At 35.4% G+C, this 25,318-nt stretch overlaps 2 protein-coding genes across 7 annotated transcripts in view; both read right to left on the bottom strand.

Annotated features, from left to right (window-relative positions):
- Ankrd12 (ankyrin repeat domain 12) overlaps nt 1-21,141 on the bottom strand; it is a 116,777-nt gene extending 95,636 nt beyond the window's left edge. For 5 of the 6 annotated variants that reach the window (XM_076836676.2, XM_076836672.2, XM_076836674.2 and 2 more), the window contains exon 1: nt 20,831-21,141. The gene's annotated coding sequence lies outside the window, so the exon portion shown is untranslated. Of the gene's footprint in view, nt 1-20,667 lie in introns of all 6 variants that reach the window. The other variant, XM_076836673.2, reaches the window with a different exon arrangement.
- Nucleotides 21,142-23,531: 2,390 nt separating this feature from the next.
- The window catches only part of Ndufv2 (NADH:ubiquinone oxidoreductase core subunit V2), a 29,674-nt gene continuing 27,887 nt past the window's right edge, over nt 23,532-25,318 (bottom strand). The window contains exon 8 of the mRNA XM_076836679.2: nt 23,532-23,683. Coding sequence (XP_076692794.1) covers nt 23,590-23,683 — 94 coding nt within the window. The 3' untranslated portion in view covers nt 23,532-23,589. The remainder of the gene's footprint in view (nt 23,684-25,318) is intronic.

The raw sequence follows: 25,318 nt of genomic DNA, 5'->3' as shown, positions 1-25,318 counted from the left end.
ATTTTAAAGGAAAGAAGGGACCCAAATAAAAGTCTCTAAATCTTTTATTTGTTCTTGCTATAAACATGACAGTAGAGTGAATTTTGACATATTATTCACACATAGAATAATTTGTTCCAATTAGGATTCCATTATTGCATGCTACATGATGTGGAGTTACGTCAGTCATGTATTCACACATAAGAAAAGATATGTCTGATTCATTCTACTGTCTTTACTATTTCCATGCTCCCTCCTTTGCATTAATTCCCCTTACCTAGTCCAATGAACTTCTAATCATTCCTACCCTTGATGTGGATTAGCATCTGCATACTACAGTGATGCAGCCATTTCAAGGTTTATGGCAGCTCAATTCACAATAGCCAAGCTAAGTGCCCTTCAACAGATGAATGAATAAAGAAACTGTGGTACAACAAGGGACTATTACTTAGCCATAAAGAATAAAATTATGACATCTGCCAGTAAATGGATGGAACTGGAGAATATTACACTAAGTGAAATAAGCCAGTCCCAAAAACCCAAAGGCAGAATGTTCTGTCAACAAAACTTTCCTAAAGTTACCAGGTACACTTAGCTTTACAACAAATCCATAACTAGCCACTAGTCAATTAGCACTAATCCTGTAAGACTGCATTTTGACCAAAGCACTGGGGCCCGGAATATTGGGGCCTGACAAGGCTATACAATTTTTTTTTTTTTTTTTTTAAATTAAGCAGGTGGGAGAACAACAAGGAGAGCTAGGTGTGTGGTAGAACTCAGTGGCACAGTGCTACCTAGCATACACAAGGACCTGGGTTCAATCCTTGAAACCACAATACAAAAATAATTTTTAAAAGGACAAAAACAGAACAAAACACATCAAAACTGAAAAATACTACATATTAAAACTTACCCTGAAATCTAAGCACTGATGAAAAAAACTGACAGTTTATAAACTGGTTTCTTTCCCTCATTTCATGCTATCTAAGCAAACTTTAAGGATCTTCAAACTTTGCTGGCATTGTTTTTAGTTTTGATAAGGTGATCCTTGAATTTGCATTACTGCTTCTAGAACATTTTAATTTTTTCTCAAATTTTAAAAAGCTCTGCTTTTAGGTTCCTGCTACTTGATAATTTTAGCCTGCCTGATTACAAGAAGAACACTTTTTTAAAGATACAGATTCCTAGCTTCATTTCAGAATACTGAATCAAAATATCTGGAGATGGTGGTGGTGGTGTGTGTTGCGGGGGCGAGGGTGTGTGCAGGGGTAAGAAAATCACTTTCTAAAAAGCCAACTTAGTAGTTGCTGGTGAATATTGGAAAGGGGAACTGCTTGATACTTCTTGATGAGTACCAGAGGGTTTTTTTGGTTTTTATAAGGTGACAAAAATATTCTGGAATTAGTGGTGACATTTACACATCATTGTAAATACACTAAAAACCACTGAAATGTACTTCAAAACACTGAATTATGTTATGTGAATTTTATTTAAATTTTAAAAAGTTTCTGGGAAGGTATGGGTTTAAATTCTGAAATCACTATACATGTATATACTGGAAATGAACAACTGAATAAATGGATGTTGAATGGTTGCGTCAGATTTATCACTGTGGAAGTGGAAAGTTAAAAGTAAGGAAGTCAGGAAAATGCTAGAATGTAGTATCGGATTACAGCTGGAGATATCAATATGAACTCATGTTTGGTTTAATATATAGTGCAGATGGTTACATACAATATTTATGGATATGCATATATAATTAGTATATACACATATTTCTTTCCAATATCAGCTGAGAGCTACAGGCAGCGGTAACTCGGCAGCAAGATGCATATATTAGACACAGATCTTTGTTACTATATGTCCTTTTTTTTTTTATTACTACAATGAGATCTAAGGCTGGTACTCATAAAATATTGGGGCTGCAGGTTCAAAGGTATGGTACAGGCATCTGCTGATGCATGCTAAAGGTGGATGGCATAAAAACAATGGGAGCACATGTGAAAGAGAAACAGAGAAATCACATTGTCAGGAAGATGAAGTTATTTCAAGGGCCAGCCTTGCTCTTGTAACAACTTACTTTCTTTAGAACTAACTTTGGTCCCATGAGAACCACTTTAGTCCCTTCCAAGGACACCACGCACAGTCACCTAATTCCCATTAGGTTCTACCTAATATCAACACAATGCAGACCAATCTTTCACACATGAACCTTTGAAGGATAAGTCACAGTCAAACCATGGCCATCATCAACACCTTTCTCTAATAAAAAGGTCCCTTGGAGAAACAGGACTAAAGCAGGATATGTACAAGATGAGACTAGAAAATCTTATACTGATAGAAAGTAAGAAATTGCTCAAAAAGTATGCATAAATATATAAAACACAACAATGGTGACATTATCAAAGGCACACAGGTATCAACTGAAAGAGACCCCACTGGGTAAAGAAAAAAATTTTGAGCAATAGAATGAGTAAAGTACTATTAGATTACAGACCAAGATGTTATCCACAGTGACATAATGATAGAATAAATAAATGGAGAGAACAGATAAATCTTTCATGAAGAAGTAAGTACAGCTAGTTTATGTAGATACTCTGCTCCTAAGGAGATGGAGCATATAAGTCCCCACTCTTAAGTGTGGGGTAGGCATAGTGACTTCCTTTCCAAGAATACAGTATGGAAAGGCAGGGGAGGAAGTTACAGTACTGTGGGGAGACCTAACAAATACATTGTCTCAGCCAGGTGATCAAAGTTAAAATCAATGGTGTTAAGTCATATTTACTGTATATACTCTTGATTTGATGAAAATGACAATTTTACCCATATAATCCTCCTCCCCACAAGCCCAGTCTAATCATGAAAACAAAAAACCTAAGACAAATTCCAGTAGTATGTCATCCTACAAATATCTAATCAACACTCCTTAAAACTTTCAAGATTTTATTATAGCCAAAAGAAACCCAACACCACATGATTACTAAATGTAATGTTGCATCCTGGATAGGATGCTGGAACAGAAAAAGAAACTCAATAAATCTGAAGGATATTATAGACTTTGGCTAATAATAACATAAATATTGGTTTGTCACTTGTGACAAATTTACCCTATTAGCACAAGTTATTAAGAATAAAGAAGACTAGTGTGATGTATAGAAAATGCTACAATTTTTCTGTAAATCTAAAATTATTCTGAAGTAAAAAGTTCACTTAAAAAACAAACAAACTCCCTAGGTAATTTATTTTGATGGCTTGGATTAGGAACCAGTAAGCAACAACTCTCTCCACCCTTCTCAGAGTATCTACACGCCTTCCAGTCACTTTATGTTGACTTTTTGTCACAGTGGATATTTCTAACTACAGTCCTATCCCCCAATCTGATTAACTTCGAAACACATCTATATCCCATTGCACATTCTAGTGGTTGCTAAGTTAACATCTCACAATCAAAACTTTTCCCACTCTATTTCATCCACTTATTTTGTTTTATCTCTTCAGAATTTCTTTAATACATTTTATAATTTGCCTACTATGGTAATCATCATTTTCCTATTTGTGAAAAGAAAAAAAATCTATACTGATATTTTTTGTTGCATAGTTTTAAATCTGTGAATAAATATAGATAGCAAAATTTACCATTTTAAATATATTTTAAGTATTTTTAAGTATATTTTAAGTTAGTTTAAGTATATAGTTTTGTGGCATTAGGTATATCCACACTGTTCTACAACCATCACCACCATCTATCTCCAGACTTTTCATCTTCCTTCCTCCCACCCCCTGGTAATCATCACTCAACTTTCCCTATGAATGGGACAATTCAGGTCCTTTTGTAACTGGCTTAATTCACCCAGCATAAGGACTTCGAAGTTCTGACACATGCTAAAGCACTGAATTTCTGTGCTCTTTCCTTTTTTAAGGTTAGGTAATATTTCGTTGTATGTATATAACACATTTTACCAATCCATTCCATTGATCAAAGGGTATTTAGATTGTTTCCATTTAAGGTTTGAATACAAAGTGTTTCCCAAAAGTTCCTGTGTTACTGTGTGAATGTTTGCAAGTAAAAGATTGGATGACAAGAATTGTAACCTAATCAGTCCATCCTAGTTTGAACAAACTAACAGGGTGGTAACTGCTCTTCCTCTCTGCTTCCTGGCTGCCATGGAAGCTTCCTTCCACCATAACCTTCCACCTTGAATTACTGTCTCATCTTGGACCCAGAGTAATGGACTCAGCCAACCATCACCTAAACCTCAGGAATCCTGAACTAAAATAAAAACTTTCTCTCTTCTATGAGTGAACAACGTAAATACATTTTTGATGTCTGTAATTTTCTTATGTCCTTTGCTTTTACATTTTAATCTTCTCTACCCCTAGATCAGAAGATACACTCTTAATTTTACTTTCTTTTAATGTTTAAGTCTTCCCATTATTTCTCTGTAATGACAACTTTGAAAATCGTAATCTTAATCCTTTATGTAACTGTTTTCTGGGCTTTCTAATCTGTTCTACTCCTCTCTCCATTTTGTGTCAATACTATACTATTGTTTTTTCATATTAGTCTCTCCCCCATTTATCTTTTTCAAAATTATCTTGACAATTCTCACCAAATAAATATGAGAATCAATTTGACAAGTTAAAAAAGATTAGTACCTAAGTACAAGAAATAACCAGAAAAATTAAACCTCCTAAGTACTAGGGGAAAAAAAAATCCTTTGGTGGGGAAACTTTTCCAAAATGCTAACAACAACAACAAAAAAAAAATGTAAGCCCTAAATAATTTAAAACTACAATGCCAATCTCATAAATGGAAGTCTGAAAACGTGTAATACTTGTGAAGTGAATGATCAAAAAGTTACAGCAAATCAATAAAAAACTATAAAACTCAGAAAATGCAATTCAAAGAATAAAAATGTTGAGTGAACACACAGAATTCAAACTCATAATTTTAAAGCTATACAATAATGACACAATTTCTCAAATTTTTGACAAAGATTCAGGCTGTGTTGGCAAGCATTCAGGAAAACCAGCATTTTCATACATTAGTCACTAACAGGGGAAGAAATTTTGGATATCCTCTTTGGAGAGAAATTTGGCAGAAACTCTCAAAATAAAAACACATGGCTTTTGTCCTAGTAATTCAACTACCACGGTATTTACACAAACATGTAAGATAAACAGTCAAAGGCATTCAAGGAAGTGTTGTTATCATGCCTCAAATACAAGGGTCAGTGTGGGGAGGGGAACAACAGAGATTTAAATATCCATTTGAAAGAATATGGGTAAGCAAATTATGGTACCCTTTTATACTGAAAATTATGCAGATGACATGAACCCTCAAAAAGAAGCTCTTTTTTTCTTCTTCTTCTTCTCCTTCCCATTTCTCCTCTTTTAAAGAACTTCTAAATGTGAGGGATGCCTGAGCACCTGATGCTGGGCTCCTTTCTAAATATATGAGTTAGAAAACTCAGTCTTGTGACTTTACTACTATATGCTACTGACATCCAAGTCTGTATCTCTAGCTCAGGAACTTCTCTAAAATGCCACACTTGTACATCTCACTGCCTCCTTGACATTTTTACATGAATGTTTAATAGGTTTATCAAACCAAAGGAATGCACAATCTTTTCAATAAAATAATATCAGAAAATTTCCCAAAGCTAAAGAATGAAATGGAAAACCAAATACTAGAGGTTTATACGGCCCCAAATGTGCAATATTACAACAGACCAACATTAAGGCACATTATAATGAAACACCTAGCTTACAGAATAAAGATAAAATTTTAAAGACTGAAGGAGAAAAATATCAGATTACATATAAAAGGAAACCAATTCAGATCTCAGCCGATTTCTCAACCCAGACCATCAAAGCTAGGTGGTCCTGGAATAACATATACCAAGCTCTGAAAGAAAATGGATGCCAACCAAGAATCCTATATCCAGCAAAATTATGCTTCAGGTCTGAAGATGAAATAAAAACCCTCCAGATAAACAAAAATTGAAAGAATTCACAACCAGACAGCCTGTACTTCAGAATATTCACAACAAAATATTCCATGATGATGAAATGGGGGAAAAAAGTGAAAACCATCAAAGGGAGGAACTATACTGAAGGAATGGTGAGTCATAGGAAAAACTAATTCAAATTAAAAACTAAAAATAAACTAAAATAACCAGGAACACAAACAATACCTCAAGAATAACCTTGAACATTAGTGGACTAAACTCATCAATCAAAAAAATGCAGACTGGATTAAAAAACAAGACCGAACAATATGCTATCCCCAAAAGACTCAACTCATAGGCAAAGATATCCACAGACTGAAGGTGAAAGGATGGGGGAAAAAAGTATCACTCACATGTATTGCATAAACAAGCAAGGGTTTCCATCCTCTAAAATAAATCAAATTATGTAAGCTATATATTTATAATTATTCAATTGTAATACTACTTTAATACAATTTTAGCATATGAGGGGTTGTTTTGATAGCTCTCTTCCTGTTGATATTCTTTCTTACTTTTTTATCTTGCTTAGACTTGCTAGATTTTTATCAACTTTTAGATGTATTTCTTTTCTACTCACATATTTCTGCTCTTACTCTTATTTTTTCCTTCCTACTACCTAATTTGAAAATAATTTGTTATTATAGCTTCTTTCTGATACAAATACTTTTAAGTTATAAGTGTGCATCTGAGTACTATTTCATACCAGAGATTCTGATATTTTAAGCTGCTATTATCACTCAGTTCAAAGCACTTTTTATTTACTTTTCTTGTGCTTTCTTCTTTTATCTGTAGAATATTTATAAGTGTGCCATTTAATTTTGAAGTAATTGAGACCTACGGGTGGAGTTCTGTATATCTTAAGGTGATTGATTTCTAATGTAATAAATCATGCAGAAAACATAGTCTGCACAATTTCAAATTTTTAATCTTGATTTTATGACAGAATATAGTCTATCTTTATTAATTTTCTATTTGTCATTTTTTGTATAGTTCTCTATAAATAATAGGTCAAAGTGTCTGATAATAGTAGTAAGCCTTCTATATCATTACTCCTTCCAGCAAAGTGAGGAGGCTTAAAATCTTCAAATATTACGTGGATTTGTCTTTCTTGTTTTATTTTTATTTCATATATTTTGAAATTTTGTTGTTAGGTAGCTATACACTTAGCATTATTATACTTTCTTCAAGAAGTTACCCTATTATGGCTATGAAATGTTTCCCTTTATCTCTGAAAATACTTTTTTTTTTAGTTATAGGTGGACACAATATCTTTATTTTATTTATTTTTTTAATGTGGTGCTGAGGATCCAAACCCAGTGCCTCACTCATGGTAGGCTAGCGCTCTACCTATGAACCACAACCCCAACCATGAAAATACTTTTTCTTGAGATTTATTTTACATTAATAGCTCTACTTCAGATTTCTCATGCTTATTTTCCTTCTTCTGCCTTTAACCTACTAGTATGTTGATATTTAAAGTGTGACATATGTATAGAGCATATAGTTTGCTTTTTACACATGTTGAATATTTATACCTTTTAATTACTATATAGCTCATTTATATTTAAATTAATTACTGATACTGTTGGGGGAAAAAAAGCACACCTGACATGAAGGTCAGTGGAAAATTGGGTAAAGGATATGTTTCATGATGCAATATTTTGGAAAACAGTTGAACAGTCCTACTGTCAGACTCAAAGAAAAGATTGTTGGAACGCTTTTGCTGCAATTGTTCATTCTATCTTTATCATATGGTAGACAGAAATTGATTTATTTTATTATTTAACACTTTTTATTTTAAAACAAAAATAATACATGCATCACACACACACACACACACACACACACACACAACACACTAGTACCAATGGCCATCTCTTAGGTATCCCATTATGGTTTTAATGTGAAATTCTCTACCAACACATAATGCTAGGTATTTTTCATATATTCATTTGCCATTTGACTATCCTCTCCAATGGAATACCGATGTATGTGTTTTGTTAATTTTTAATTGCATTATTTGCTGATGTTGACTTTTCCAGTCTTCATATATTTTGTAAACAAGGGTGTGCACCGCCAAAATAAAGAAAAAAGAAAAAAAGAAACCAACTATGGAAAATCAGTATCAGAATCAATAAAATAAATCAAATAATGCTTTTGAAAACATAATACAATAAACTATGTGACAGAAGGCATAAAAATTGGTAAATAGAAATATAAATAATTTCCAATATATGTGTGATGACAATAAATACAACTAATCAAAAGATTAAAAGTCTCTGAGAGTGGATAAAGAGGATTTAGCCACATTTTTAAGAGAGACTACAAAAGGACTCTAAAAATGATTGAAAATAAAAGAACAGAAACAAGATATACCAAGAAATATAAACTCAGGCTGGTACATGGGCCTTTTTAAAAACCTCATTCATGAGTAATTCAGTCTTCCTGGTCTGGGATTTTACTCAAGGAACCTAGTTTCAACTCTCTGCTATTGCTAGGCCAGTAGATTCTACCACTAAATTAAAGTTTACACACTAAGAAGCATCTGTTTATTTTCCCTATGGGACCTGGCTTCAATTTTTGTTTACTGCTATCACTTTGAGTTCCTTTTCATTTTAGGCACCAGAAGATTACTCTTTCTTGCATTCAAGCTCAGCTGTGAATTTTTATGTTTTCTTTCTAGCATTTTTGTATATTTGAAAAAGGGGTTTTCCCCGGTTCAGCACATGCACTTTAAATGTAATTGAACGCAAAACCCAAATTAATTTCATCATTTGTATTATGAAATGATAAAGTTCAACTCACAAGGCTATGAAAAATAAATAAAATTATCTGAGTATAGTCATTGGTATATAATCCAAAATATTCAAATCTGCCTTCTAAATTACTACCAATTCCACACTCTACTTGAAGAAAGTAAAACAAAACTTTGAGCATGGAATGAGAGTTCCAGTTTCCACTGAGCTGCAGTAGTTTGGAGATAAAAACTGCCTTCTCCAAAATTTATCTGGAAAAAAAAAAAAAGAGGCAACTATAAAATTATAGTAACAGATTTCAATGGCCCTCAAAAAACATACACTTAGAAATGTGGTTATTACTTTCTCTGTGATTTGATCTGGGAGCTTGAAGTACAAAATTCTATTCTGAGATCTACCACTGACTTTTTGGTTGACCTTCATCATTGGATTTTATATTCTACCTGAAGAAAGTAAAACAAAATTTTGAAGAAAGAATAAGCTACAAGTCATATACATTAGTATTTCCTTACTTAAAGACCAAACAACTTAACCTCAAATCTGAAAATGGGTTTTGAAAAAAATAATGCAAAGGGCCTTAAAATAAAGGGTCATGCTTCTGGGATATTAACAGGACTCCCTCTTCCCTTTAACCATTTAAGTCATTCAAGCAAAAATTCAGTCTATCAAAGGGGAATGGCTTTCTCTCTAACAACTTCTCACAGTAGTAGTGATTAATTTTCACGACCACCTTTTCTGGCAACTATTCCATAACATTTCCTCCACAAGAATCTAAAGGTTGCATTCCAGACCAAGAAATTAGTAATACTAAAACAAACAAACAAACAAAAAAAAACCCCAGAATTTAACCAATAGCATGCAAAGAATGCATCAGGGATGACATTATAGCTCAGTGGTAGAGTATGTGTTTATTTAGTATTTGAAAGGCCCTGGATTTAAACCGAAACACCACCAAAACAAAGGCAAAGTACAATCCTTACCAATAAACTGTCCTCCAGAATGTCCTTAAAACAATGTAGTGAAGAGTTCTTCAAGAACTTTAATGGTCTATCTTAAGGAGTATATATATATATATATATATATATATATATATATATATATATATATATTTTATTATTGAATGTGTACTACGTTTTACAATCAACAAAAAAAATTCAAAAAATAAAATAGGCTCATTTCTGCTTAGTTTATTCTGAAGAGCTACAGTTTTCTGGGTAAAATCCAAGAAAAAAAATATATAAGATTGCAAGTATGAATTTGCTTCAGGCAGATATAGAGGGCAAAAGAAAGAAATAAAAGATAATTACATGTTTTCTAAACCCATTACCAGAATAAGGAAGGAAGCAAGAGATTCAGGACAGAAGCTTAATCCAGTAAAACACATGCTTTTGGTTGGTGTTACTAAATGTGATATGTGCCAGAAAATTGAGAACAGCAGATAATTCAGAAGACTATAAAAAATAAACTACCTAACAAATGGTTAATTTGGTTTAGCTCATGAGCACATTATCTTCAAATTTCCACAAAGGTAAGCCTAGAGTATAGAATTATATTTTGTCAGTCCAACTGCTGCAAATATAAACAACCAAAATCTACTAATCCTAGCCAAGTCTAAGGCAAATTATATTAGGAAAAATGAACAGAGAAGAAAAGAGCATTAGAGGACAGGTTCTAGTTTTAACATGAAATTTTGATAAACTGGATTTTTAGTTTTCTCATCTTTAAATGAGGTTCATTCCAGCTCTACCATTCTTTATCTCCTCCATTCCTTTCCTCAAATGCATCCTAATAAATAAATGTATTTTAATTCTTCTCAAAACTTCAATAAAAATAAACTGTGACATTAAATTATTTAACTACGGGAATCTCTTTTAGCTACTATTCATTCATGAGTTACTCTTTTATTTGACATTTACTAAGCATCTATATCCCATATAATAGAACTAGGATAAACAAGACATAATCCTAGCCTTAAGTTTTAAAGGGACAAAAAAAACATATGAAATTCATTACCATATGAAAAAATAAGTGCTAGGGAAGTGTGATAAGGATATAAAGGAATGACCCAGTGTTGAGTATAGAGGTAGGGGTGAGGAAAAGGAGACTATAGTAAGAGAGTCTTAAGGGTGACTGCAAGGCAGGTAGATATGAATGAGGCTAAGATAGGGAAGAATAAGCATGTGCACAGCTGTGACACATGCCCACAGAAAAAAATAGGCCACACTGCAGGGAGATCAAAAAACGGAAGCACACTGATGTTTAAAAAAAAAAAAATGAAGTTAAAGAAAGTAGGAAAAAAATCCTAAATTATTAACACTTTTTCACTCTGTAGTTTGACTAACAGTGACAAAAACTAATATAAGGCTTTAAAAAAAGACAGTAAATAATTCAGGCAGTGTTTAGAAAGGTACCCTTGTTGAAACTCTGGAAGCTGAATTTAAGAGGAACTAGATGACAAAGAGACAACTTAAAAGTATAACCAGAATGTGAGAGAGGGTAGAAAAGCAAACAAGAACAAAGAGGCTACAATGACTTAAACTTTTAGCTCCAGCAAGAGGTAAAAATACTTTGGAAATAATTTAAAGAAACAATTAGTGTTTATCTGTTGCATTTTATCTTCTAATAGTAACAAACAATACCTCAAATGTTTAAAACACAAAATTCCCCAAAGATTAGTTTTTTAAAAAAGTTTTTTCACAGTATGAAACATCTGAGTATAAGGGATCCCATTCTAACACCACATTTAGAATTCAGAAATAACATAATTAGTTGTATGTACAATCATCTTGTGTTTGTGAGTGACAGAGTGAGATATTATCCCTCCAGAAGTTAAATGGGTGTATAAAATACTCATCTGAAGTCCAAAGGGTTGGCACAGCCAACTTTTAAAGATCTAAGATTATGAAAGTGAGTTGCTCAGTTTATTGACATTCTGGTCTGAATGGTTCTAAATTGTTGCAACCTCCATAAACCAGTAGAGGGCTGCAATAGCTCAGACAAAATGGTTAGTCAGTTTTGCTTGTATTTCTACCAATGGGAATTGAAAAAATTACCAATGCTGTTAAGTAGAAATCTAACAGCCAGTACATTCACTTCACTGTCAACAGTGGAAAACCCTTACAGATTCAATTCCTGAAAAAGCAAAAACACCCATAATTACAGATTCTGCCACCAAATCCTTTCTCTTCTTGCAAACAGGTAAACTATTCAAACATCAAGTAAAATCTAACAGAATAACTAGCAGAAAAAATAAGTTAGCAATTCACAGCCCACTTGGAAACTCCTTGCTCCACAAGGCTGCTACTAATCTTCCTAAAACTCTTTTATTTTGTTAGGTTACTCTTGCATCTAGTTTATCAAATCAGTTTGGCAGGTAGTATAATATAGAAGTCTTAATTTTCCTTTCAATAAATTTCAAGGTAGATTTCTATCTCATGGAACACAATCTTTTCAACTCCTACTTAGATGCTCTTAACTGTTATACACAATGCATATCAGGGTTAACATGGAAAAGGTCAGATTTCATTGAGTAAGTCACACTTGAGGTGAACTTTGAAGAAAGATCCACACAGGCCTAAAGGAAGGGAAAAGACACTGTTGGGAAGGCTAGTGAAAAGAAAAACAGGACTTCACATGGGGGAATTCAGTATATGGGAGCTTCCTTTAAATTTGTAATGTTTAATTCTTAAATTCCTTATGCTATTTTTGTATCTTTAAATTACCAAAAATATTACAAAATTTTTAAAAATTTAAGTATTTTAATTTTACCTCCTCTTCCACCTCTCCCCAAAGTCAAGCTATTACAGCCAGTCTTCAACATTTCATAACAATTATGAATAAACCTAATAACATTCTAAGCACTATTTATAGCTTAATCCCAAATAGTACCCTATCTCACTCTTACAGCTTTCTTTTAAAATCATAGACACATACTTTAGCCTTAAATGAATGGAAATAACTCTTAATTGCAGGGATGACAAGTAGTTGCAATGGTAGCACATAAAGTAAAATAGATTAGTATCATTTTTTAAAAAAGAGTTTACAATAATCACTGCTTCTGCAATGTAAGTCTGTGATCTACAAAACTTCTTTACTTCTGCTCAAACTCTTCATGCAATTATGGAGAACTGTAATTAACAAACTACAGGAAAGCAATTTCTAATTCACATACAATGCCACTTCTATCCTGACCCAACTATATTGTGGTTTTTAACACTACTTCAATTACAGTTTACAATTGTTACTTCCAGGACCTCATACCAGGATTGAACTGTTTAGGTGTTACTTTAGTCCTGATCTACTACCTTACTTTTTCTCTTTCCTACACACTTTCCAACATAAACCTAGCTCCCTCCTATACTAAACATAAGAATCTAGGACTACTGTATATTTCAGGGCATTAAAAAGGAAAACACTCTACAGTGGTTTAAGATAGTTTTATGTGTCATGGTAGCTCTTCTAGCCAGAATAATTAAGAATTATAAGCTGTTTCCTGCCAAAGTACGCTGACAAAAGAAATAAGATAATGAGGGACTGGAGCAGAGTAAGTTCACTACAACCTAATAACTGTAACAAAGTAACATGAAGGGCTGGGGCATTAGCTCAGTGGCAAAGCACCTGCGTCACATGCATGAGGCACTGGGTTTCATCCTTAGCACCACATAAAAATGAAACAAAATAAAGGCATTCTGTCCATCTACAACTACAAAAAAATTAACAAAAACAAAAAAAGTAATATGAAAGGTTGGTTCTTTGATAACTCCAACTCCCAATGGGAAAAAATAAGTGCATATTTGGTCTCATTTTTTAAATAAAATATTTACTAACATATAACCATATAAATGTTTTTGAAGGAATAAAAAAGAAAATCTCACTAGTGGTACAAATATTTAAAAGCTTTGTTTGTTAAAGAAAATACAGTATAAAAATGCCTAAAAAAGAAATTTAGAACTATTAAGAATATAAGAGTTATATAAATTTCCAAGTCAGTGATTCTTAGCCTTTTTTTGGCAACCTATTATCTTATTTGTTATTTTTAGATTATGCATGACAGTAGAATGTATTTTGATATTATTATACATATTTGGAGTATAACTTATTCCAATTAGGATCCCATTCTTGTGGTTGTGCATGATATGGAATTTCACTGTGATTACTTGGAGACCTATTTTACAGCCTAAATTCCAAAGATTTTATCCTGTTCATTAAAAAACCTACAACACTCACAGAAACTCTTCCTAATTACAGATCCTTGTTTTAAGTAATTTATCTCCTCCTGCTAGACTTAAAGCTTCCCATAAGAGGAGACTATCTTCTTTAGATACAAGCTTAGCATGAAGCCCAAAACCTTACAACTTAAGAACCTTGCCAATGATCTTTCTTCCATTTGAATTCCATGTAATTTCTAGATTATCAAATGTAGAGTATTTGTAATTATACCTCTATCAGTCAATTAGCACTTCATAATGAGTATGACTCAAGTGTGAGACTCCATGTTTTTCCTTGTGCTCAAAGGACTCTCTTTTTGGCTAACAGAAGTGTATACAAAAGCTATAGGCAACAGAAACTCTTGGACCAGGGATGTGAATGAAATAATAAAAGAGCTTAAAAAAGTATCACTCCAATTAGATAGGAGTCAGTAGAAACCCAGCTACTTCTGGGATTTGCGAAGGAGTAGTTGCTGCTTTAAGAGTTATGATGCAAAGATAAATGGTAAATTAGGAAAAATATTTGTAACATACAAGATACAGATGACACTCTCTAATATACTACGAAGGTTGTACATTAAGAGGTTGAAAAATTCGGACTGGGGATGTGGCTCAAGCGGTAGCGCGCTTGCCTGGCATGCTTGCGGCCCTGGTTTGATTCTCAGCACCACATACAAAGATGTTGTGTCCGCCGAAAACTAAAAAAATAAATATAAAAAAAAAATTCTCTCTCTCTCTCTCTCTCTCTCTCTCTCTCTCTCTAAAAGAAGAAAAAAAAGAAAAATTGTTCACCTTTTCATTAGAGTTTTATTATAACAAAAGGATACAGATTATTTCTCTACATACTAGCTAATGATTAAAATTCCTATAGCTAGAGTCAAGTATCTTTCACAACTAAAGATAAAAGCTTTCAAATACAACAGCAGTAATAGGATTTATATTTAATAATACAAATATAAGTATATATAAGTACAAATTTTTCACTGGGTGTTTGCAAAGCAAGAGAACACTAACACTTACCTGAAAGAGGAGGAGCCATGGGGGGGGGGGTGATGAGTAAGCCAATTTGCTGCCAATCATTCTTATTTACTTTCAATAAAAGAAGGACAAAAAATGTGGTAAAAGGTATTTTTTCAACTGTAGCTCAAACAGAATACTCTTCTTCAGACTAGCAAGGTTTTTACAAATTCTTGAAGATAGGAATAATTTCTGAAGGCTGAGTGACAACCACCAAATAATCACCTCAACTGTAAATGTATGAATGAATTGAGCTGATCATAATCAAGAATCTCAAATAGATTGACATTTTTATAACACTCCTAAATTCCAAGTTAATTCTCAATAGTATCTAGAGTTGGAGATACTCCAATGACAACTAGTTCAAGTGTTTTCATAACCAGACACGTAAAATACTTACTCTTGTCATAAATGAAAATAACAGTATCTACTATACAGCTCATAAAAGTTCTTCTCCTTAATCAAGAAATTTCTAAATAGAATTAAAATCTGCTCTGCCCATGCTTCTCATACATGAGTGAATTTCAAAGAAGTTGATCACTCCAGATAATTTTAACCTAGATTCAATCCATAGCTTAATACCATCAGATTAGCTGACAAACTGTTTTGCCTATCTCAGAGTGTAAAATTCAAAAGATATAGATATAAAAAGTACTCTGTAAAATACAAAGCACTATAATTTTTAAAGGGGGAGAGAGAGAGAGAGAATGAATATGAATCTTTTTTGTAGATGGACACAACACAATGCCTTTATTTAAGTGGTGCTGAGAACCGAACCCGCGTCCCACCCATGCTAAGTGTGAGCTCTACCGCTGAGCCACAATCCCAGCCCAAACACTATAATTTTTAAGGTACTCTTTTGAGTCAATACAGCTATTTCTAGGCAGAAGAATGCAATACATGGTTCTTGTTCTATTACAGAAATCAGAATGCTGACGATGTCCCACATAGGAGGAGAGATGATATAAAATCTGAGAAGTTATGTAGTACACTTGTAACTCTTTCACTAAGTAGGGTAGTTAGAAAAATGTATGTATACTTAATATTTGTGATACTTCCTTCATTATGGCCCACATAAAAACTGATAATAAAGATATTATGTCCAATTACAACTGAAAAGAATAAATATTTTTTAAAAAACTGATAACCAGAAATGTAACTATTATATATTTTGAATAAATATTAGTGCAGTAAACAGATATTATGGAATTGGCCAAAAACAATTCCATTTTTAAAATTCTTAAAAAACAAAGAAAGGGTAACTTCCATCCTACAATTTGCAGCTTCATAAATTACTTAATTTACTTATATAAATCTGGAAGCATATCTGCATTTAAACTAATTTTCTAATGATATGAATTAAAATTTAAATTTGCTAGAATTTTTTTTGGAGGATCTTATTAATCAGAAATCCCAGTCTAAATGTTATTTCTAACTTGGAAAAGCTCAAATTTTCTATTGCTGGATCTATTCCTTTACAAAAGTGCTAAATTAATTTGGTTAGTTATCTTTTTTCCTTCTGTGATCATAATTAATGTCTCATTAGAATGACATCAATATTAAGGTGGATTTTGTTAGGCAACCTTCTTGTAACATTCACAACTGTAGCCTTTTTGTAGCAGAGAAGAATAGCGTGCTTCTTACAACATAAAAAACCATAACTACACAGCAACAACTACATGACCATCTCATAAAAAGACTTGTTGACCTATTTTCTATGATTTTTCCATTCTTTCTTGACCACGAGTAGAAGGTAGAATAGACAGCCTCCAAGCATTTTTCATGAAGACTTAAATTCAAGAAAGGCTGCTTTAAAAGTCTTCAAAACCAGTTAACTGCTCCTTATTAGAGGCAGAGCACCAAGAAATGGTTAAGAAAGGGGACAATGAACTCTGTTACTTAGTTGGTAAACATCTAACATCACCATAACTATTTACAGTTCAGTTTCCTCTACCATATGTTAAAATAATAACAGTATGTTTTATAAAGTTAAAAATCATATAAAACACTGCACTTAGAATACTCATATATTCTAAGTACTCATCAAATGTTATCTATGATTATCACTGTTTTTATTTTCAAGGTTACAAATACTTTGGTAATCTATGTAATACTATAATACTGATATGCTGACTTCTAGTATTTTATCAAGTTAAAGAGGAAGAGTTTAAATTTAACACAAAAGTCATGGGCTGTGGTTGTGGCTAAGTAGCAGAGCACTTGCCTACTAAGCATGTGTGAGGCACTGGGTTCAAGTCTCAGCACCACATATAAATAAGTAAAATAAAGATCCACTGACAACTATAAAAAAAAATTTAACACCAAAGGCAAACACAACAAAAACTCATTAAGTATTTCTACATGTATTTCAGCTTTACCATATGACCTTAATATGAACTATTTAAAATTGAGTTGATAAAGGAAATTATTTGCATCTCTGCCACATATGCGGACTAAGATACTTTCATAATTATTTTGAAAAAGATGCTGTAAAAGAAACAGCTTATGCATGCATGAGAGTATACAGGAATGTTTTCAAATACTATGTGAAGAAATGTTATATTCTCTAGGGGAACACAGGTTTTAACAACTGCAATATTTAAAATGTTCATAAGCAGCTTTACTAAGATTAGAACTAAGTGGAGATCAGAAAAATGTTCCTACAGGGAATTACAATTTGAAACACAGCAAGTGCAGAAAACAATAGAGCTAAGACTAAGCAAAAACTTAAGGATCCAAACACTTGTCACTTGTCACACTTTAAGAATTCCATTTTTCTTTAAAAAAAAAAAAGTAGCGTCCCCTTTTATCTGTATGAAATTTATAGCATAAAATGTGTTTTATATATACTACTCTCATTTATTCTGTCCAACACTGTTATAACTTAATATATTTTTATAGATTAAGAAGGCAAGGCTCTGAAAGTTAATGTGATTTGTCAAAAACACCTGTTAGAAAGTGACAAATACGAATTTAAACAAAGGTCATCTTCTCACATTTCAATATTCTTTCCACGACTTCATATTTTTTTTTTTTTTTTTTTTAGGTATCAGGAATTGAGCCCAGGGGCATTTTACCACTGAGCCATGTCCCCAGACATTTTTATTTTTTGTTTTGAGACAGTCTTGTTAAATTGATGAGGCTGGCTTTGAATCTGGAATCCTCCTACCTCAGCCTCCCAAGCATTACAGGCCTGTGCATAAAGTTATTCTCAAAGAGAGAAATAAGCATCTCACAGGAAAACAAAAATAAAAACAAAAAAACCTCTAGGCAAAACCACACACTGTTTAAACTAGCTGCAGACAGTTTTACAGGGTTAAAAATTACCTGACTTTAGACTAGCTGTAAGTGATTTTACCTTGCCAGCCTATATTTTCTCATCTGTAAAATGAGGGACATGTATTAGAAAAATTGAGGTCTGTTCCAGATCCAAGGATAAATCTCCAGGACTCCACCATTACAAAGCAAAGGCATTTTACAAACACATGCTGTTAGCAACAAATCACAAGTCAAACAGTAGTGTCAACAGTTTCTCAAGCAACATATGGAGATATGTTCAAGGTTATGAGATAGATGTTTACTACCATATTCTTAAATTTATATACATAAAGCAGTCTAACCTCTATTCTCCTTTTAAAATGACTAAAATGGGAGCTGGAGTCATTGCTCAGTGGTAGAGTGCTTGCCTAGCATGCAGGAGGCACTGGGTTCAATCCCCAGCACCATATAAACAAACTAAATAAATAAAATAAAAGTATTGTGTCCATCTACAATTTAAAAAAAAATTTAAAAAAACAAGACTGCAATGTTCTTAGAACATTAAAAAAATGTTTTAAATTTTAACTACTGATCAGCTAATGTCAAGAAACTGAAAAAAATTACAATTATTCTTAATACTTTTGAGAATAAAAATCTCTTTCCCTAGGAAGTGTTTCCAAATATACCAACTGACTACCATTTCTCCACTCAAGAAGGGAATCAGTCACATTTTCCAAAAACTTCTAAAGGGAAAAAAGTTAATACTGGAATTGGGATAAACATCTTCCTTTTATATTCATACTGATTGGAGACTTGTCTCCAAATTATTTTCTCGGTTATTAAAGAAAGTAATACCAGACACAGCAAAACATATTTTCAGCTACTGAGTTCTTTCCTTGTCCAAATATTTGTTTTCTTTACTCTTCATGGAATAAACATCCAGAAATTTTCATTTGTCCAGCTCTGCTTAGTTCATAAAACTATTCTAACTACAAATTCTAAATGACTATAGAAACCATAAGCGATTAATACTAAATACAACCTATTTTCAGTGCAAATTTTCCTTCCACTTAACACAGTAGGAGTTCCTTCATTTTAACAACTTTCCTGTCTCTAAAATAGAACACATACCCTGAATAGTTAAGCTTAACCCGAGTCAAGCTATCTGAAGAGCTTTAGAAATCTAGTGCCTATATAAATTATAAAAGATTCTTAAGTAGTAAAATCTTTCTTTCCATATCTATGATCACCAGGAGAAACATTTCAAATATTTATAGATTTTTGCTTTTAACCCCAATTAAGGACTATTCTCCACAAGATTAGTTAATATAACGTCTTCATCTTACATAGTCGACACTATCTCATTTTGCTTTTAAGCCACTTGGCACCAATAAAGCACATGTTCTGCCAATTCTGAGCTAATCTCCAGGAAAGCCTTTGTATAAGAATTGAAGAAATTGAAACAGATCAGTGCCCAAGATTTTTAACTACCTACCTGGGCATAAGAACAGTTACTTTAGCCAAAAATAGACATTTTACTATGTCGCCTTCCTTTATTAATAAAATGGACTGTTAATTATATAAGAATTCATAACTGAGAACACGGGTTCACTTCAATTTCAGGATTAAAAATAATCTCAAAGCGTTACAGAACACTAGATCTATACATTTCACCCAACTTCGAGGTTTACCCACGAGTGTCCAGTGGAAATCACAATGCCGACAAATACACTGCTTGAAACGTTTCCTAGTTTCAACTAGTGCAATGTCGTTCATTTCCCATGCCGAACAGTTTCTTACTGTGATTATTAAAACAGCTGTCAGCTGAGCCTCAGTAACCTCTTTGTACAACCGTTTGTTCAGCGCTTTGGGATCGCGAGGATGCGTCATCCCACATTACTCTTCAAAATGAGATCCAAGAATCCGACTTGCTCCAAGGATCTTTGAACATTATTCGAACCGGCGCTTGAACAACGATGAAGAGACCTGAATGCCCAATGCGGTAAGGACAGATTACGCCCAGGCAGAACTGCAGTGTGGTTCCTCTCCTTTCTCTTGAACTACTCGAGTACATTTTCCCTTCTCGCTTCCACCCACCCACCGCCAGGTCCGCTGTACCTCCGACGGCCCTTGCCAAAGGGTCTGTGGCCACTCTTCGGCACCCGCGCACACCCCGCGGGTGGCGGCGAGAGCGCGCGACAGCCGGCGCGCCTCCGTCCCGCCCCACCCCGCCGGGTCCGGCCGCGGCACTCCGGCAGCGCCCTCTCGGGCCGCGCACACTCGCACGCACAAGCTCCGCCGGCCCCGCCATGTTCCGGGAGCGGCGGCGAGGGACGCCAGCGCCAAGCCCCACACCCCGCCCGACACCCCCCACCCCCCGCCCTCCACCCGGCTCCGCCCCGCCCCAGGCGGCGCCCCCGCCCAGCTGGCAGCTCCCACCTGAACCACTGATCCTCAGGAGGCCGGGAGGGGCGACAGGCGGGCCCGGCGAACCCGCGCCGGGTCACTAACGGCCTGTCACTGTCAGGCCGCGTCGCCTCGGGCCAGGCCCGGAGGCGCGCAGCAGACTCTGTGGTGTGGGCAGGGCAAGGCGCAATCCTACCTTGCTCTGGGGAGGGGAGACGGGAGCAGCGCGGAACCGAAGGGTCTCCTCCCAGGCGCCTGGGACAGGCTCGAAACCGCGCCCCTCCTTCCTCTTCTCCTGTCGCCACGCCCCCCTCGCCCGCACGGACCCGAGGCACGGCGGGCACAGGAGGGTTTACCCCCTGAACGAGTGACTCCGCGTGACCGTCGCTGTCGTTGTCTTCGTCGCCGCTGCAACCGCCACTAACGCCGTCGGGACTGGACTTGAAAACATCTCCGGTCTCGGTCCGTCTCTCACCACAGCCTCCTCGCTCCCAGTACAGCGTCGACCAGCGATTGGCTGCGGAGCGAGCACGTGACTCCCGCTGACACGTGACTCTTGTGGGCACGGGACGGACGCCGTGATGGCCCCGCCCTCTGGCGCCCGCCCCTCTCCAAGCTCTGTTGAGAGGCTTCTCTAGCCGCAGGGCGGGGGAGGCGGATCGTACCAACTGGAGGCGGCGGGGAATGCGGGCCGGAACTCCTCCGTGCTGGTCCGCCTCCTCTCCGCTGTCAATGGCCCGGGAAGGGAGGAGGAACCAAAGGTTGGAATAGAAAGCAGCGCAAATTCCTTTGACACTGCGGGGAAAGCGGACTCAGTCGTCGCCTTTTGCGGCGACCATAGCAGTAGCTGTGACTGGAAACTTCTGGGAATGGTGGCGGCGATGAAGAGGCTTCATATAGGGTATTTATATGTTATTTCTGCCGTTGGAGGATGGACGAGGTAGGAATTTGGACCCGGGCAAAACAACACTTCGATCACCAGGGCGGGAACTTCATGGTTTAAGGTCCTGACTGCCGGGAGCTCACCTCGCAGTGCGGAAAGTGGGGCAGACGGGGGCGCGCTTGCCTGGGCCGCAGTGCACCTGCGCCTGGAGCTCTCTGTACCCTGGGTTAGATGGGCTCAAATGCCGAAAAAGTCCAGTGACGTGTACATGCCAGCGGGGTTCCGAGGCTTTAGAATATGCCTTCTCCCGTCCACACCTTCCAATGATCTTTTTAACAGGAATTTCAGTACATTTTCAGTATGTGGTATTGAGGATTTCAAAGATACAGAAGAGTGCCTGAGAATTTCAACGTCTCAGCACAGCAGTAGTGTGTTAGCTCTTCTGACTGCCCAAGTAGAGATTGATCTGCAAGTTTGTATATGCCTTAACTACCCAAGGAGTATACAGGCAACGAGAAAGGATCTTTTTTCCTTAACGCTAACTGTTGTCTCAAAACCTCAGCATCCTATTTGTTGCCTTAATGAGTGTAGTTACAGGGTTTTTAAGACTTCCTTTATGAGGTTCCTAGATTTTAGATGTGATATTCAAACTCGAGGGAAAGCTAAATTTCAGCAAATTACTATATAAAATACAAGCCCGCGTTATAGAGAGATTTTTCCCCTCCTTTTCTACATTCATTTCTCCCACCTATAAAAACAGGTTCAATATGAAAAAAACGAAGCTAGGCGTTGTGGCAGTTGCTTGTAATCCCAGCAAGCCCAGATGCTGGGCCAGGAGACTGGCAAATTCGAAGCTAACCTTGTCCGTTTGGTCAGACCCTATCTCAAAATTTAAAAATAAGAAAGGCAGAGGATGTAGTTCAGAGGGTAAGTGTCATTGGATGCCTCAAATAATAATGAGCAGTCAGAGCACCTTATGTCTAGAGATGGAATGGTGTTACATTTGAGTTATTTATGGTATGCAATACAAAGAAACAAAAAGTTGCTCATAATACCATTAAGAGGGTTCTCAGATGAAAGGAAGATATTTTGTGTTATATCATGTGGTGCTTAGAAAATTACTGTTATTGATATATCCTCTCAATTAAAAAAAAAACCTAATTTTTAAAGAAAACAACGTCTGGAAGTGTACAGTTGTACAGCGCTTACCTAGCATGTGGGAGTCCTTGGGGTTGTAAAAGAAATGAAATTTTAGGCATCATAATTACTAGTGAAAGTATATTCTGTTAAAAACAAGACCAAACAGTGACTCTGATAAATCCTGAAACAATCTGATTACATTTGACCATGTAAAGTTGGCTCTTACAATTTGCAAAACGAATGTACTATATAGCTAACTTCTTGAATTGGTCATAATATTACAAACGGTTGTATTCTTACTTCTAAATTATAATATCCATAAACTAAGCAGTAAATTTTGCAGGTGCACCAATCTTTCAAACTCATGATTATACATCCAGTTTTCTCCCCAATTACTTTTTGGGTGAAGAACATTCTAATACTTGCAGTATCAATGTCAAAGTGTTTTATTCCTTTCTTTTTAAAAGTGATAATGGTTGTAGACAAAACTACCTTATTCCTACACTGTGCTTGAAGTCTTAAGTACCAGTTGGAAAAAAATATATATTTGTGTGCTGTAAGTATTAAAATAATTGAAGTACTGACATAAATGTAAGTTTATAGAAAGATAACATTAACTAAAACATAATTGTGGTTAAAGATGGGAAGGCAAAACATTTGAAATTTGATAAAATTTTTACTTCATAAAAACCTAATATTATTGATAAAATGTGATCTGGCAGTTGAAAGTGGGTGACAATGCAGTACGTGTTAACTTGATTATATAATTAGCCATTGGTAGCAAACAATTTTTAAAATGGTGTTGTATTTTGACATAATATTTACAGCAAGTTACTATGTTACTACAAAGATAATTCAGAGTAGAATAAGAAAATATAGTTTATGTATATAATATTTTATTTTTGCAATAACATATTTACAGTTATTATAAATTAAAGGCCTGCTTGCACACCAAAGCCAGGTCCTTTGGGTGGTTCAGTCAAAGAGGTAAGACCTCCAGCTGGCTCACAACAGAAACGTCCACTCCTGGAAAGACACAGTAACATTAAAGTAACTATAAATGATGAACATTGATAAATTTTTATAAGGTTATAAATTTACTATAACATTTTTTTCTTCCTAAAGATAAAGACCATATCAAAATTCATCACAAATATGAAAAATACATAAATAGCACTGAGTTTCCATCTAGTGAGCAGTGTGTATATATTAGCTTACCTAATCTTTACAATGAGATAAGTGATATTGGCTTTATTTTACAGATACAGAAAGCAAGGTTGGTAGTATTCATCATCTGTCCAAGGATCAGAGCTAAAAACTATGGCAAAAATAGCTCAACCCCAAAAGACATTTTTAAACTACACTTTAATAAACTAGGCAATTACATTTCTTCTTTAACACTTTCCAGATTCACATTCACGGTCACAGTGAATCGAAAGAAAGCACACACTTGTACAATGAATTTGGAAATAGAAACTGGATTCATGAAGAAATCTGCACAACTGGGAGGATGTCCCTTAGAAGCAGTGAATCTTAAATATATTTGTAATTGGTTTTTAAAGGGTATAATTAATAAGAGTTTTTAAGTTTCTAGACAAAGACGGCCACTAACAGCCACACAAAGAAAACAAGAACAGGTCCTAATGCAGAGGTAGTGAAGTGAAGGGCTGGATATAGCTCAGTGGTTGAGCACTTTTCTAGCAAGCACAAGTCCCTGGGTTTGATTCCCAGGGGGTACGGGCCAAGAGTAAAAAGGGCAGAAGAATCTGTCTTTTTCATCTCCACATACACTTTTCCAAGCAGTTACTTACCTCTATCCTATTTGACCTCTGTAGCTGGAGTCCATTGCAGTACCTATGTATCAGCTCAATCACTACACACTGTTTTCCCTTTCTCCATTCCCTGGCTTTGCTAATTTACATTGTTCCTGTCACAGATTTTAGTTGAAAACTTTACCTAATCTTTTAAATTCCTTCTGTCTTTGCCCCTCATATTCTTTCATCAATCCTATAAGTCTATTCTTTAGGGCCCTAGGATATTACTTTTTGTTGACAAGAAAATGACATAATAATCACACAATACAAGGAATTAAGTAACTTACACTAATGAACAATGCCTACAAAATCAGAAATCAGTATGTCTGCGTTATAAATTTTTTTTATTTACTATGAAAAATAAATCAAAAAGCAGTCACTGGTTTGTACTACCTGTCAGAACCTTATTTATGTAGGTTAAGTAGCAAAATGATTTTAACTTAAAAACAAAAAGCAATATAAGAATTATTTGGCTTTTTATTTTTCTGGTAATGGGGATTAAGTGCAGTGCGTGTTCTACCACTGAGCAAAACGCCAGCCCTTTTTGTTTTGAGACTAGGTCTCCTGGATTGCCCCAGGCTGGCCTCAAAATTGCAATCCTCCTGTTTCAGCCTTCTGTGTAGCTAAGATTAAAACAGTTGGCGATTACAGGCCCATACTACCTCTCATAGGTGGCTTTTACTGGGGATTGAACTCAGGGCACTCAACCACTGAGTCACATCCCCAGCCCTATTTTGCATTTTATTTAGAGACGGGGTCTCACTGAGTTGCTTAGCAACTTGCTTTTGCTGAGGCTGTCTTTGAGCCACAATCCTCCTGCCTCAGCCTCCCCAGTCGCTGGGATTAC

Source organism: Callospermophilus lateralis, chromosome 17, assembly GCF_048772815.1.
Source record: "Callospermophilus lateralis isolate mCalLat2 chromosome 17, mCalLat2.hap1, whole genome shotgun sequence".
Taxonomy (NCBI): domain Eukaryota; kingdom Metazoa; phylum Chordata; class Mammalia; order Rodentia; family Sciuridae; genus Callospermophilus; species Callospermophilus lateralis.
The sequence above is the reverse complement of the archived record's forward strand: the minus strand, read 5'-3'. Positions and strand labels throughout refer to the sequence as shown.